This window comes from Oppia nitens, unplaced genomic scaffold, assembly GCF_028296485.1.
Source record: "Oppia nitens isolate AA-2021 unplaced genomic scaffold, nextdenovo-longstitch-racon4-pilon3 scaffold7_pilon_pilon_pilon, whole genome shotgun sequence".
NCBI classification, from domain to species: domain Eukaryota; kingdom Metazoa; phylum Arthropoda; class Arachnida; order Sarcoptiformes; family Oppiidae; genus Oppia; species Oppia nitens.
Window position 1 is genome coordinate 1,070,917 of NW_026533251.1, and position 16,617 is coordinate 1,087,533.

The 16,617-nt window shown below is 24.4% G+C and overlaps 2 protein-coding genes and 1 non-coding gene across 3 annotated transcripts; 1 reads left to right on the forward strand and 2 right to left on the reverse strand.

Annotated features, from left to right (window-relative positions):
* Positions 1-4,615: 4,615 nt before the first annotated feature.
* On the reverse strand, positions 4,616-13,107 carry LOC128963084 (alpha-1,3-mannosyl-glycoprotein 4-beta-N-acetylglucosaminyltransferase A-like). The gene is made up of 7 exons (XM_054309551.1): positions 12,629-13,107; positions 7,270-7,541; positions 6,948-7,137; positions 6,714-6,881; positions 6,053-6,488; positions 5,023-5,278; positions 4,616-4,723 (listed from the first exon to the last, which is right to left on the reverse strand). Exons 1-7 carry the CDS (start codon positions 13,053-13,055, stop codon positions 4,676-4,678), a joined length of 1,797 nt encoding a protein of 598 aa, XP_054165526.1. The 5' UTR covers positions 13,056-13,107; the 3' UTR covers positions 4,616-4,675.
* Positions 13,108-14,055: 948 nt separating this feature from the next.
* Positions 14,056-14,174, forward strand: LOC128963824 (5S ribosomal RNA). The gene has a single exon (XR_008484664.1). It is a non-coding gene; the product is annotated as a 5S ribosomal RNA (ribosomal RNA).
* Positions 14,175-14,759: 585 nt separating this feature from the next.
* LOC128963333 (serine/threonine-protein kinase par-4-like) lies at positions 14,760-15,702 on the reverse strand. The gene is made up of 3 exons (XM_054309837.1): positions 15,677-15,702; positions 15,212-15,632; positions 14,760-15,146 (listed from the first exon to the last, which is right to left on the reverse strand). The coding sequence occupies exons 1-3, from the start codon at positions 15,700-15,702 to the stop codon at positions 14,760-14,762; spliced, it is 834 nt and encodes a 277-aa protein (XP_054165812.1).
* Between the last annotated feature and the right edge of the window lie 915 nt (positions 15,703-16,617).

Consider the following 16,617-nt stretch of genomic DNA (forward strand, 5'->3'; position numbering starts at 1 on the left):
TATTAAATTATTAAATTTTCTAAAATAATTATATATTTACAGTATATATATATATATAAATATATATATATATTATTTAATAATATACAGTAGTATATAATGTCTGTATAATAATAATTTAGTTAATTAAAATTTCAATAYAATTTTTATTTAGGTCAAAATGACGGTACTTTACGACCAGTAGCTATAACATTGATGACCACTTCGGGACCAATAATTATTGACCAGCGAAACACTCGKCGACCGCGTCGTGAGATGGCATTTATGACCACTATTGTCCAGCGGCGCAAAGTTACCGAAATTATTAATATTAATGTCAAAGTCAAAGATAGACCGCAATCGCAAAATAACCGAAACAACAGACGACGTGGACAACAGAGACGCCGTCGGAATCGATCGCGAAATCAAAGGCCACCGAATTTTTTTGAWAGAATGCGACTATTTTTTGGTCGCAATCCTCTCGGTCTGAGTCCAGGAATGCAACGATTGTTTCGGCCCTTGGATTACAACAACAATAATAATAATTTTTATTTTAATAGATTTCCCAATAGAGGTGGTGGTCGACGACAAGGACAGAGACGGCCWTTGAATTGATTTTATAAGTTATGATTATTATTATTATTATTTTTAAACTAAATAAAAAATATAATGATATTGAATTAAGATTTTTGTATTTTTAATTTTTATTATACAATATGCAATACTGTATGCAATATTTTAATAATATAATGATTACTCGTATAAATATATAAATTAAAAACAAAATTTATATTTGTATAGAAAAAATGCATACTAAATTTTAAAATATACCTGTAGCAATTTTATTTTCAAAAAACTTAAACTTTAWTGTATTACTKTATAAATATTTRGTTATRCTATAATTATTTATAGATACAGTTAATAATTACTTTAATTAGATTATGTTAATTACATAATTTAAATTTTGTTTATTTTTCAAGTAAACTTCAAGTAATTTATAAACAATAGAMTTTCTAATTTTAATATAAGCTATTTTAAAAATTACTTTATTTATTAATATCTGTATAATACTATATATTGTAGTATTCCTRAGCTATTAATATATAGTATATCTATATCTCTATAGTATATATATTATGTAACTATTAAAATATAATAATTTTTACTTATTATTATCTGCAAATTGCAATAATGCCGGACATTGCATTTAATACAGTATGTGATAACCAATTGATGTAATTATATGATATAATCTGATGATAAATTTATATACACATAAAAACAATAAAAATTAAATGCTGAACAAATATAGTATGAAACACAAAATAAATGGTTCACTCAATTACACTAAACTATAATATTGAGAGTAAATTATATAATTAAGCAAAAACAACAAAATAAATTAAAATAGTTTTCATACATAAAAATGATTGTTTTGATTATATTATTATTTTTATATTAAATAAATAAAACCATTTTCAAAAAATTAATAGTAAAAATGAGTAAAAAAAACTTCCGCATAATCTATTTATCAGAGATAATGATGCGTCCAATATGGGAATGGGAGGACATGTATTGCAATAATTGTCTTTTTATTATTTCGATGTCATATTGATTGTTGCCATCAAACAAACAAAAAAATCATGAGATATGGATTAACATTAATTGTGTTAATACTGTTTGTGTGCAATGGTTTAGCAGTCAAACGTCAGTCACGACAATCACCACAAAACAAGACTCCAATAAATCTGAATCCCAGGAAACAGGAGTTATTTAAATTGAAAAATTATTGGGTTTGGGACTATTAGGTGGACCCGGTATGTCATGTTTGGGAATAACACAATACTTTTATAATATATGTTTTATTTAAATTYAATTTTTAAAATAAAATCTAATTTATAATACAATAGTTTTATAAATTAATTTTTTTAAGTAATAATTTTATACATTTTTATAATAAATATTTTATGRTATATTTATAATAATTAATTGAGGCTTTATCGGCACAACCGGAGTCTATTTGGCCGGAACTACAGCCAATCCAAACACAGCGTCAACCAATCCAGCGACCAGTGCTCCGCCAACAGACGGGTAATTTATATACACTGTATATATCGGATATTTATTTCAATAAATGCCAATTATTAACATTGCATTAAATTATTAGTTTTCAATTACATAATTTAATTATAAATATTTTTTAATATATACTAAATTAAATTTATGTCTTTATTTAGTGGAAACCCTTCGACACAACGGTCTAATCGTCGTCGCAGAGGTCGTCGAAATGGTAAGAAAGGCAGAGCTGGTCGACAGCGAAGACTATTGAGACAAATGAGTAGAAGAAAAGGTAGACAACGTGTTAGTCGTTTGAATTTGGTTTTAGAAAGACAACACTTCCAGAAGTACTATAAAAAGGCGATTAGAGTTAAACATAAACGAAGACCTAAACGGAAAAGAAGGACAACAACRACGAAAAGGTCTAAAATTGAACTCAAAAAGTCTATCGAAAGAAAAAATAAAAATGCAATAAAATCGGTGACTAATAATAATAATAATAATAATAATAAACGCAACAATAATTAAAATAATTAATTAAAAATTGTAGACAAATAAATTTTTTWAACTAATGTTAATTACTATAGTYAATGTTAAGTGTTCACAATTTAATATTAACAAAAATAAATTTAGTATTAAATGCTAATTTACTAACAAACTCGTGATTAGGAACAACTATTTCTGCAAATAGTAATTATAACAAATTATTTTTGAAAATATATAATATTATATATTCCCACTGCTGTAAGTTATCTAACGTATGAAAAAATTTATTATTGTTATATATTATTATTTAAAATTGTATCATTWTATATATATATATATATATAAACTTATATATATTATATAATTTGCACAGATTTTTGTATGATTAACAACTAAATATAAAGATATAATACATGCCATCGTAACAAAAAATATTAACAATTGAGAGATAACTTTCATTTTATATAAATACAGTATAACAGTATATTATAGATACCAGTTTTCATTATTCAAAATATAAATATATATAAATATATATATTAAAATATGAGACTTTTTTAAAACTTTTATTTTTGTTATTTTGATTGATTATTAACTCTCTCTCTCTCTCTCTCTCTCTCTCTCTCTCTCTCTCTCTCTCTCTCTCTCTCTCTCTCTCTCTCTCTCTCTCTCTCTCTCTCTCTCTCTCTCTCATTTATTTTCTTATTTTAGAGCAATAGGTGTGTCATTCAATTGTTTGTATAATAGAGAGCCCTTTCCTCTTAAGAAACTAGTTATACCTTATCTCTACATTTCTATTCATCCCAAACTCTATATATAAATATATAAATATATGGTATGATCTGATCTGTTATATTTTAGTTACGATTATATAGTATAATTCAAATTGGGTCACATTTTTTATTTATTTTATTACCTGTAGTACTAATGATATATCTTGTTATATAACAAATTGTAAATATAATGTTAATCTGTCTGTCATTAGCCTTCAATAAACTGTTTTTTATATTTTAGTATTTTATTTTGTTGGACACTATTTATAGCCCTGTGATTTGAATCAAACAAATTTTATTTAAACTTAAATTCACTAAAAATAAAATGTACAATAAATAAACTTATTTTGTATAAATACACATTTGATTATAATCGTAACTAATTTCAATAATACTAAACTTTTCTTTTTTCTAATATTTAATTTTAGTTTTTAATTACAAAAAAAAATCCTAAAAATATTTATGCACTATAATATTATAATTAATCAATAATTAMTATAAATTTGAACAATAATTAGAATTGTTGAAAAATTACATCAATTTTTTTTTATATACTTACTACTGATATAATCATTTATAATTTATAAAAAATTACTAAATAATTAAATATAAACTTTTATCGATTAATTTTTAAAAATTTATTAATTATTTAATAAGTCAAATGTAATGACATATATATACAGTATATATATACATGTAGCTCCAGTAAATAAATGTAATTTAAATACATGTAAATAAATTTATAAATATCTAAACATAAATTTAAATTACCGGTAATTATATAGATATAAAATCATATCTATTGCAACAAATTTAATTATGACAATAAATATATATAATTATCGTAATTATACTATTTTATAATTGTATTTACTATAAATAAAATATAATAAAATAAAAGTATTGGTAATCTAAAAATTTAAATAAATACTGTATTTTGTTAATTTTTACTAACTTCAAACTAAAAATTTAATTAACAATATCTATAGACAGTACTATAAAGTATCATAATTATGGTAAATATTAATTTATCGGTAACATTTTGAAGGCACGAATATATCAGATTTGGAGCTAATAATAATAATAATAATAATACATATTTTAAGCCTAAACATAACAATTGTATAAATAATTATAAGTACAACAAATACTGTTTTGCGATATTAATAATATAAATATTATAGTAATACAATGTTATTACCGAAAATAACAATCACAATAAAAATCAAATAAATAACAGTTTCTTCAATAATAACAATAACTTTAATATTGTTGATCAAACAAAATCTCATCAAATAAATTGAATCTAAATTTCTTCGGTTTCCTTATATTTATTTAACTATTCACACGAATGGCCACAAAACCGATGATTGTTTTTATTATTTCATCGCTGTATCCGTATCTTCACTGAACGTTTTGATTAAAATCTGCAAAAATAATAATAAACAAAACGAATGAATAATTTTAATATATAAATTCAAAAATAAAATATTCAGTAAAACATGAAAATAATAACATAAAAGTATTATTTTAAAAAACAAAATAAGTGTCAATAGTTTTTTGACAGTAATGTAGGGATTGCACACAACAATGATGTATTGCATTCATTAAAATAGCATATAATAAGCAAATACTGAAACATTTTTGAAATACAAATTATATTGTACAGTATATAAGCAAACAATTTACATATATGGTAATGGTTTAAAAAACAAGTATAATATACCTCATTAATGATAACCCATCGATCAGAGTCAGCAGTTATACTAATCCTCAATTGTTTGACCGGACTTATTAAGTGCGGGACATAGCCGTTRGCCATCCCTTTCATGACTTTGAAACCTCCGATTCTAATATAGCCGTCTGGTGTAACACTCAGATGGTTGGGTATTGACAAAAGTTTGCTAACGGGTAGGACTTCGACAGTGGCGTCTATTAGTTTGTCTTCGGGATGCTCTGAATTGGATGTACGTATAAAATACCTAAAAAATAAATAAAWAAAAGTTTAATTAAAGTTCAATTAATAAGTTTATTAATATAAAATAAATTACGGTAATCACAAATATATATATAAATTTAATTGTTAATTTGTTTATTAATATCCAGGGTGCATTCTAGACGTATTTATTTTATTTATTGAAAAATTTTCTATTAGTTATTTASTATATTTCTAAAAATTAAATCAATATCAAAATTAAATKAATTTTATATSTATTTGTTATGAACCTACAGATTCTCTAATAAATASTATGTATTAATAATACTTATTATTTAAATCATTAGATTTTATTATAATAGAATTAAAACCAAAAGCGTACAAAAATTTTTWAATTAAGTCATTTAAAAATATAATATAAATTTCAAATAATTCAGGATATGCTTTAAAATGCCAGATAAAGACTAACGTTTATAATCTATACATTATATTGTTATAAAGAGTATTCAAATATTATAATAATTTCTAGATATTGAATAGAAATGACTGATCAAAATAATACGATAACAAGTAGTTGGCTATAAAATAATGATAAATTGGTTAAATTTATACTATTGACAAAATATAAAAACAAAATTTATAGTAAAACCAATAATTTATAAAATCATATTCAATCTCATAAATATAGTTTTTTTCTATCAAATCATAATGTTATGCRTGTGGATAAAATATATAATTGTATAAAATATAAATAAACAAGAAAACTAAAAATAAAGTATATATTAATATTTAACTATAATAGGATCCATAATAATAATACCTTTCCAATGAAATGGGTGGATCAAACGTAAAAGTTATATTATCGCCAGCTTTGGGTGTAAGTGCCCAGAAAAATGTATCACCAAAATAACACCGCTCTATGTTATGTCCCTTATAGTGCGTCAATGTTGTGGCCACTATGGCATTGGGATTGTCTTTATGTGGGTAATAGAGAGACARTTTGCCGAATCCCCGGTCCCTGAGTTTCTGGACTTTTCCTTTGAGACTGGAATGGGTGCCAATGTGTTGGAAMAGTGAAGGCTTGTGGTGCAGCCATACCAACTCTTTCTGTTTCTTACAGTCTTTGACATCTCTGTCAAACCGACATAACTTTGTTTGGATCAGATGTTCCAGAAGCCAGTCAACAGGTTTGTCGTTATGGAAAATAACGAAAAATATTATAAACATCGATAGATCTACCGATTTAAACACTTTTCCTGTAATTATATAAAAATATGTCAAAATAAATCTACAGATAATTTTTTTAATTAATTAATTAACAATAAAATACTTTAAATGTTATTAATTTTAATATACTATATGTAATTTAACATATATTTACGGTAGTAGAAAATAAAWTTCATTTACAGTACCGGTAAGTATATATATATCAATTTAGACTTTACATAAACAATATATTYACAAATAATAATATTATTAACCGATAAATCCTAGACTACAGAAGTCGAGAATCAGCCATTGCTTCTTCTGCAGAGATGTCTTGACTATAAAATTCTTCATTTTTGTTAAATATGACGGCTTAGTGAGTATGTCGTCCTCTAATTGCACATAATATGTCCCCTTTGGCTGACAGTACATCATTAAATAGCCTTAACATAGAAAGAAAAAAATGTTATCAATTATATATTGTATATATTATATATATAAAAWCAAACCATAATCTAAGTTTTGTTTTGTTCGCCACCGAACCCTATCAATTGGATCACCTAATGTTTGTCTCAAATTAGTCATATTAGGATAATAGGAAGCGGGAGGCGATATAATCTCCAGTAGACCTGAGTCCAAGTGATCACCAAATTGTGATTCTAAATCATTAGCCGTTTTTGTCACGAAATCTAAATCAGTCTGTTTTTTATGTAACAAAAAAAAAAAATAAAATGTAATTAAATTGTCATTAAATTAATAACTGATATTATCAATAAATTTTATAAACCATAAAAATGCCATTTCCTTAAAAATTATGTCAAGAACTAATACCTCAGCTATGAAGACAACTATAACTGTTTCATTGCGTTCATCGACCGACATATTGTCGATGAGGTTATGCAGTGTTGATACCAGATATGACTCGACCTCACGCTTAACTGTGGGCACACCCAACACCATTGTCGCAGAGTTTCGTTCATTTCTGGTCAGACGAAATGCCGGCCTAAGAGAATCGCTCGACGATAGCAAATGTGGTAAAAAATGGTGAATAGATGGCAACTGTAGTACATCTGATGATAGTCTAGACGAACCAAATCTACGGCCTAAGAATCCATTTAAAAATCAGTAATGAGTTTTCAGTGACAGTTAAGACAGTCATCAAAAAATACAGATAAAAAATAAGGAAAAATACAAACAAACAAAAATTATATATTAATAACATAATTCATGAGTTAATGGGTTTACTATAAATATAATAAAGTGTGGGTTAGGTTTGMATAAAAAAATAACATAACAATCACTCATTTGGTGACAACTTAATGACATCTCACAACATAACAGTCACCACTATCTTCAACTAACAACCTACTACTACTGCAAGTACTTCTTGTTTTTTATTGATAATATGAGAAAAAATTACACCWAAAAAAATTATGACAAGAATTGAATCGAAATTTAATTTTGTTGATAATGTAAGAAAAAGTATCTTTTAATGGTATTGCCATTTGATGTGAACCGTTAATATTAACGTTAATATTAAGGTGATAGTTATTAGCGGTTTATTTATATATTTTTTATTTGTTTAGGAAAAATATGTCTCCAATTTCCTCAATATTTTTTTGTGGTGAAAAACAATTTAAGACAGTTATCATTTAGAAATAAAATTTACAATTTTTTTGACAATTTTGGTTATAAATTATCCGATAATGATTTTCAAATAACTCACAAATGGTATACCAGTATATCTTATATACCGATATACAGTATATAATAGCATTTCAACAAAAAAGTTAATATTTATTTAATATAGTCGGCAATCAATTTATGTTTCTTAAAAAGTATTATTTTATGTAGCAATGGGTTGAATGGACTGTAATTAAATTGTTGTCTGTCTTGTAATTGTCTGGACTATAACATTGAACCACAAAAATTAAATGCTAATCAATGTACATATACTGTAATACCTGGAAGTGAGAAACTAACTGCTTATTACAAAAAATWCAGTATTTTATATACTGGGTGTCAGTCATTAAAAACATAACAAAAATCTAAATAAAACAAATCCTTGAATCAAATATACAGAAAAATAAATAAATTTTGTATTAATAAAAAAAACTAAGTATAATAGTAACAACAAAAATTGCTTATAATATAAATGAAACTTTCAAATTATTCTCGGATAACTAAAATAAACATCAGATTATAAGTTAAATGTGAAAAAGGATATATGAAACAGTGCTGCAAAAAATAATAAGTGATAAATAGCTATGTTTTACAAAAAAGAATTATAATAYAGTATATATTGTATATTATATAATGTATATATAATTTATACTGAATATGCAATTTACTGTAGTTTAATAAGTACTGTATATGCATATTGCCATTTAATGGTACAGTACAAACACAATGGGCGTATGGCATTAAGTTGACCCTATAAATAAATACAGTATATTGCAAATATAATATATAAAGTGTTCAGGTCATATTAAGCTAGTTTATTTTGGATCCACTTAATATGTTTAATATCATTAATGTGTATCGATATAACATCAATTGATTTTATATTAGCTAATTTTGTACAATAATTATATATAGATATAATGTGATATTTAAGCCATTATTATTTTTGGGGTGTATTTCATTTATATCATAAATGAAATTTTTGTATTTTATTACTTAATAAAAAATACAATTTTGTTTAATTAATAATGGTCAACAATTTATTATTGTAAAAAATTCAATACATGTTACCTACTGTAGCTATTGATTATTATTTGTGTATGTGTGTTATGTTATGTAACTTATGTTTAATAACATAAAACAATAATCACATTAAGATTTTATAAACTATAATAAAATTCAAATATAAAAGCAATAATTCTGGTATACAGTAGAGTAGTGTATATTATACACTGTATAATATAAATATAACTGTTGTTGTGCTGAACATTGTTTTTAAGCCAATGAATAACTAGTCTATGGTTTTGTTTCATTTGACAGCAAATCACTTGTGTTTTACCGCTTAAAAACTCTCTAAACCGTGCGTTAAAAACATACAATTATCAAAATATATTGTTATTACAATTTTATTATTATTTATCACAACTGCATCACTGAATTAACATTATAATAATAAACTAAAAGTTGAGGTCAAAAAACTTGCAATTTTTTAACAATTACTCTCTCTCTCTCTCTCTCTTCTATCTATCTCTGTCTCATATTACTAAAAATTTAAGGTTTTAGATATGAAAACCATAGCTATTTTTTGGCTAAACATAAAAAGCCAATCAAAATCACTATTAAATGAACATTTTATGGGGGAAATGGAGACAAACCACAAACCAGATTCATTCATACATTTATCAAATATACTTAACATTAGACATAACATTTGCTTTGGGTATTGTTTATTTGTTTGAAATATTATAACATTAATAAAACTACAAACAGATAAATATTATTTTTTTTAAAAAACAATTCTCTTGACTAATGGAAACCAATTTTAAAAATAAAATTTTTATCTCATTATATTTTACTATTATTTTATGTAATATATACAGAATTTTCATTATTATTATTAAATAACATCAAAAATATACTAAATATGTATTGTATATTATATATTTAAATATAATATATTTATAAAAGAATCTTTAGTTATTTATTGAATCCTTTAGTGATAAAAATGTCAAAAAACGGATAAATGTTTTTAAGATGATATTATTAAGATATATATATATATATAGTACAGTATATATTACTATCTAATCGATATATACTTTATATATCTACCCATTAAACATATAATCGATTTATACATTAAAAATCTCGGTTGACATCATCAGTGTTACTGAGATATACAGATAAACAAAATTGATTTTTCAGATATAAATTATATTAGCGAGAAATACATTTGCAAATAAATAATAAATAAGTTTATACTATAATATATAAATTATTTTAGTTAATCTGTATACTACTATATTTTCATTTTACTACTTATAGATATTATATTATAATTTAGTCGGTAAATCTAAATGATATGGGAAACTATACATTGAATTAATGTAGAAAATAGCAAAATATATATATACAAACAACAACAACAAAAATCTATATAATAAAMAACAATTTTTTATTATGCAATACCTTATTGTTTGGTCATAAATTAATGTCCGTAAATGACAGATACATCATAATCAACTCAACTTAATTATCATTAAAGATACCAATCATTTTATATTTATTCATTAAACATATCGACATTAATAATATAATAGACAAACAACTACAACAACAATAACATCAAAAGTTAATTTCAAATTCAAGTTTGAAAAACAACATTAAATCATATAATAATTTATTATAATTAACACATTGTGTATTATACTTGCAATTTGTTTCTAAGGTTAGCAAAACACAACTTATTTTTTTAATAGTAAATAATTTGCAAATATTATAATTAAAATTATATTAAATAAAAAATAGTTTCTATTTGCAATGAAAAAATATAATATTCATAAAATATCTTAGAGTTAGGCACWAACTATACCATTGTACTGTATCTTAATATAAATTATTAAAATAAAAGATTTGYAAAAACTTGTCTAATAAAAAAATATTCGCAATAATGTATATAATAAATCTAAATTATTTTTATTATTATTATAATATGACTTAAAATTCTATATATAAACTAAATATTCAAACTTATTCATCAAATGTAATTTATTCAATCATTTTAATTATCAATTTTTCATAGAAATATTAAAATTTGTCTATTTATTATATCGTAAATAATTGCCTATAAATAGTGGTTATTAAATTCAACAATATATTAATTTATGGTTTATTAAAAAAAACTATAGTTCTATAAACTCATAAATAATATTACATAAAACGTTATAATTTCAATTAACATCAAATCACTATAAATAATTTTCGTGTAATACATAATAAAATACTTATATAAGTCGATAAAAATACTTCCGACATATTCAAGTTAACTAACTATTAAAAAAATAAACTAACAATTGTTAGTATTGTATGCATTGAATATGTATAAAGTGTAGGAAAACTATTGATTTAAATTTTTGAATTATAACTATTTTATTGCACAATATACTATATAYACGSTATATGTTGAATAATTGAATAAATTTGGTTAAAAATAAATTTGTTATATAAAGATTATCCACAAAAATTYAGGTAAAACACATAAAATTACAATTAATTTTACATTCATTTAAACAAAACAAAAAATATACCGCATATAAAAATTAAATAATATTTACAGTATATTTAATAACTAATTTATTTTCTATTATTTTTAATCGCATTGATTTTTTATTTTAAATAGAGAGTATTTACAACTTGTATTTTTATAAAAACTTAAAACATTTATGATAATCATCACAACCACCCAAACATTATTAAAAAATATTTGATTGAACAATGGCMTAAATTATAACATTTTTAAATATACAAATAATTAAAGACAATGCCTTGAATGACATATATTTATTATTTTWAACATTCATTAAAATCTCAATTCAATTAAAATGATTGATTTTGTGTCACACAAATTAACTAAAAAATTATTATAATTGATTCAATTGTTTTAAATTGTTAAACAAAAATAAAATAAGTAATAAAATTAAGACAACAAAAYATTTCGCACAAAATACTAATGAAATTAAACTAAAATGAAAAATAATAAAAAATATTTCATATATTAATGCAATTTTAAAAATATAATTATCTTATGATAAATTTTCGTCTCTAATCAGGTCTGAACATTATTTTAAGATATCAGTTAAGTAATGGTAGAAATAACCAACAATTTCTAACCCAACAGTAGTAACAATATAATTAACTATCAAACAAACAATAAGATTACAATCAAACAAACAGTAGTCACATATAATGAATACAAAATTAATTTTTTATAACACAATTATAAAGCAATCGGCAAATGAAAAAAGATTACACTTTAAATATTTACTAAATATTATAATAATAATAATTTTTATGATAAAATGCATTCACAAAATGTATGTCACAAACAAATGGTTAATAATATTATTTAAGTAATGATTGTTTCAAGAGATGATGTTTCAAATTAGTATTAATTATAGACACAAATTAGTCGTTTAAATAATAAAACGCAAAAAAGTCATTAAAATACCTGTACTTTCAAGTCTATCAATCAATTGGCGGACATTAGTGTCATTTGCGGCCATTAACCGTTGGCGGTCATCGGCGGTGYCATGCGATTGGACACCATTACCAGTGTTAATCCAATTGGTCAGTTTGATGGCGTCCCGCAATTGYTGAATATCTTGTTTCAGTCCATTGATGTCCCGTTTGCGGTCAGTGGACAGCATCTGTGTGTGCTTTAGTCGATCGGACAGTTCAATCAACCGATGGGTTAACTGTTGCTCAATCGGTAATCCATTGTTAGCCGCTTTCTGTACCGACATATAATGGTGACCAGTTGTTGTACCACCGATTAGTGATTGGTCGTCGTCGGCGCCGTCAAACAGGTATACCGTTATCAATGGTATGAATACCATCAATAGGATCACATAAAACAATACCTGTATTAACTTCATGGCCACCAATTAGTTGACCACTTGKCAAATGMCCACAAATTAGTTAACATTTTTTGGTTCAATCAATAAAATTTAGAAAAAAACAAACAAATGTCTCGTTTTTAAAAATTAATTAATTCATATTAAGTATAAATAATTTGTTAATAATATAAAAATTTCAGTTTTTAAATAARTAAATAAAATAATAAAATAATTACTTTAATAAATACACTGAAAAAACAATAACAATAACTTTTGACACAAATATTAAATAAATATCATATCTTATTATTATTATTATCACATTTTGATTGCAATTTGTAAACAACAATAAATTAATTAATTAATTTTTATCGGTCATTATATTACCGCATATTAGTGGCCAGCAATAGATAGTGACCAGTGGTGTACCGATTATTTGGACGATAACCTCAATAAAAATGTAATCAATTGATGCTATAAATAGAGAGACACACTATTGACTTATATTAATGTTTACTATAAATACTATTGCATTGCATTTAATGTTGATTTCAATGGYTTTTAATACCATATCATGTAATGCAATGGCATTCAAGTGTTATTCGCTTTTTTCAAAGCAAAATGTTTTTTCAAAAAATACAAAAAGTATTTAGCAATCAATGCATTGAAGCGATTGTGCGCTCCTATGCTTACAAATTATTGGTACTATTTTATCTAAGAATTTTATCTATCGTATACACTCTCTGTTTACTTATATTAAAACAGTCCAAATGTTCGGGTAATAATTTTTAATGTTTAAAACTTTTCATATAAAACGTGTTCAAATATTATGTAAATGTATTTTACTGTACARTATTAAAGGTATAGTAATTTTATAAATTAATATTATTGTAGAATAGAGTAAGTAATGTATAATTAATGGATTTTTATTAAATAATTATTTTATATATTTTAATAAATACAAAATATATCGTACATTGTTTTGCATTATATTTGAAAATATAGAAATATAAAAGCATTATAATCTATGAATATTAATGTCTAGGGCCATATCACGCTGAAAGCACCGGTTCTCGTTCGATCACCGAAGTTAAGCAGCGTCGAGCCCGGTTAGTACTTGGGAGGGAGACCACCTGGGAATACCGGGTGTCCTAGACATTTTTTTTGCATACATTTTACTTTTATTTTTTTCAAGTTTACTAAATACCTATAGTAATAATAATATCTAAATTGTAATTTACTTTATAATAAAATAAAATCATTTAATTTATGTATAATTTAGTAAAATAATGTTTTTCTCAATTGTTTTCATTGGTTATTATTAGAATAGTTTGAATCATAAAAATAAAATAACAATAAAATAACAATAAAATAATAATTTACAAATTTAGAGCTTATCATTGCATATAATATTATAAGAAATTGTTTGTACAAACATTTCATTAAATTTTCTAAACATTAAATATAACTCAAAGTTAATAATTATTATAACGTTTATTACTAATAAATGGCTACCAGTTCTCAATAATCTTGAGATATTAAACATTTTGATTGAAACTTATTTGAAAAAACTTATAATTATTTTTTTTATGATAAAAAGTTTTCTATAATTTTTAAATAATTTTTGCATTAGATTTTAAAAGACTAGTATTTACACTATTTATTTATTTATCGTACAATTTTGAATTTAATGTAAAAATATTATTTTAGAAATTAATATAAACAACAAAAAACTATATAAAATTAATTTTTAAGTTTAAGCCATTCATATTGTAAGACATCTCTAATATTAGGTCTGCTATCATAGTAACGGCTCATCATTTTTTCAATCAATCCCTTAATTGACTGATCCTTAATATCGTCGGCAAATGTTTTGTCGTTAAAATAGGCAAAAACTCCGAGTTGTCTGCTAGTCATTAGGTATTTCTTTGAATCTCCGTTCAACAAAATCACTAAAACAATAGCCAAACTATAGATATCGCTGGACATTACGTTTTTAAACTGTGTGTCCGGACTGGACATTACACTAATAGTATCCCTACCGGTGCACACATTACTCAAATTGGGAAATAACATAGAGATTCCACAGTCGCCAAGTTTGATATCGTATGGTATCTTATTTTCAGACATCTAATTAAAGTAATTATAGAAATTACTACTAATTTTTTTGTTGAGAAATTAGTGTCATATAATACCTGAGTTTTAGTAAATAAAAGTATATTTTCGGGTTTAATATTTTGATGCGAAACTTGGTATGTGTTATGCAAACAATCAACCGCTTCGCAGATATGTCTGAACCAAACACGAGCCCAGTCTTCATCGTCCAAACCGTTGGGCTTCTGATGAAGTATGAAATCATTTAAATTAGTTTCTGCCATCTCTGACACCACAAACAAACGGCTGATTTCATTATTTTTCACAAATGTTTCCAATATTTTCTCTATTTTGACAATTCGTTGATGACTTATCTTCTTTAATATGTTTAACGAATTATTGAAAACTGTGGCCAATTCGTCATTATTGTCGATATTATTGATTTGACTTAAAATTTTGTGATACTTGCGGACATCAATTGCTTTAATGGCCACAGATTGTACTTTCTGTGTGACTGTGGATCTATGATATGCTTTATATACCGACCCGTAATAACCACTACTCACGTCATCTTCGGTAACATTGAAGCCATTGTCTGACAACAGTTTTCTATCTCCAGTACTTAATCTGACATTTGTCGAGATTGTATTATTTCTAGACTTCAAATGGATTAAAGATGTCAACAAAGAGTTGCAAAAAAGTATTGCGTTTGCAATTAGTTCAACACAAGTGATAGTAAAAATAGTAATTAATAATCGTTTAATTATTTTCAATACTGACATAACTATTGTATTTATAGTTATTCAATGATAACACTAATTATGATAATTGAGAAGAGAAGTTGAAATAAAAATATAACTACAAAAAAATCATTTGAATTTTAAGAAAATAGTTTCCAAACTTAAAGTGCGAGACATTTCTTCAATTGTTGGGTTTCGTATAAAAAGTAAAGTTTCGGTTAAATTCAAATCATTTCAAAAAAAAACCATTCAATTAGTTTAGAAATTCAAATTCAAAAATCACAAATCAAACTGAAAATGAAATCCATTGCTGTCGACGTTGAGTCTGAAGAGAAGACACTTTCTTCTAGAGGTTCCGGAGGAGAGGTAGTGGAAGCCAGACGTCGCAGAAAGCATTCGGGAGGCGGAAGAAGCAGAAGGCGTTCCCGATCCAGAAAAGGCCGATCGTGATCTGGTGGCCGAAAGGGTGGTCACCGTCGCAGACGAAGAAGAAGCCGAAAGAGTTGTGACGATGAGTGAAGAGAAAAGAAAGAAAAAGAAGAGTAAAGTGTGTCTCAGATATCAACTGAAGAGTCAATGAATTAATTTTTGTCAAAATTCTTGTTTTTCTATTATTTATATTTCAAATAAAACACTTTAAAATTGAATTATATTTGTATTATAGTATCATAACTAACTAATAAGTAAAAAATTTTTGCTTAATATTTGTCTTAAATTATCATTGAAATGGTAACTGAAGAGATTTTACCGTTAATTTCTTATTAAAA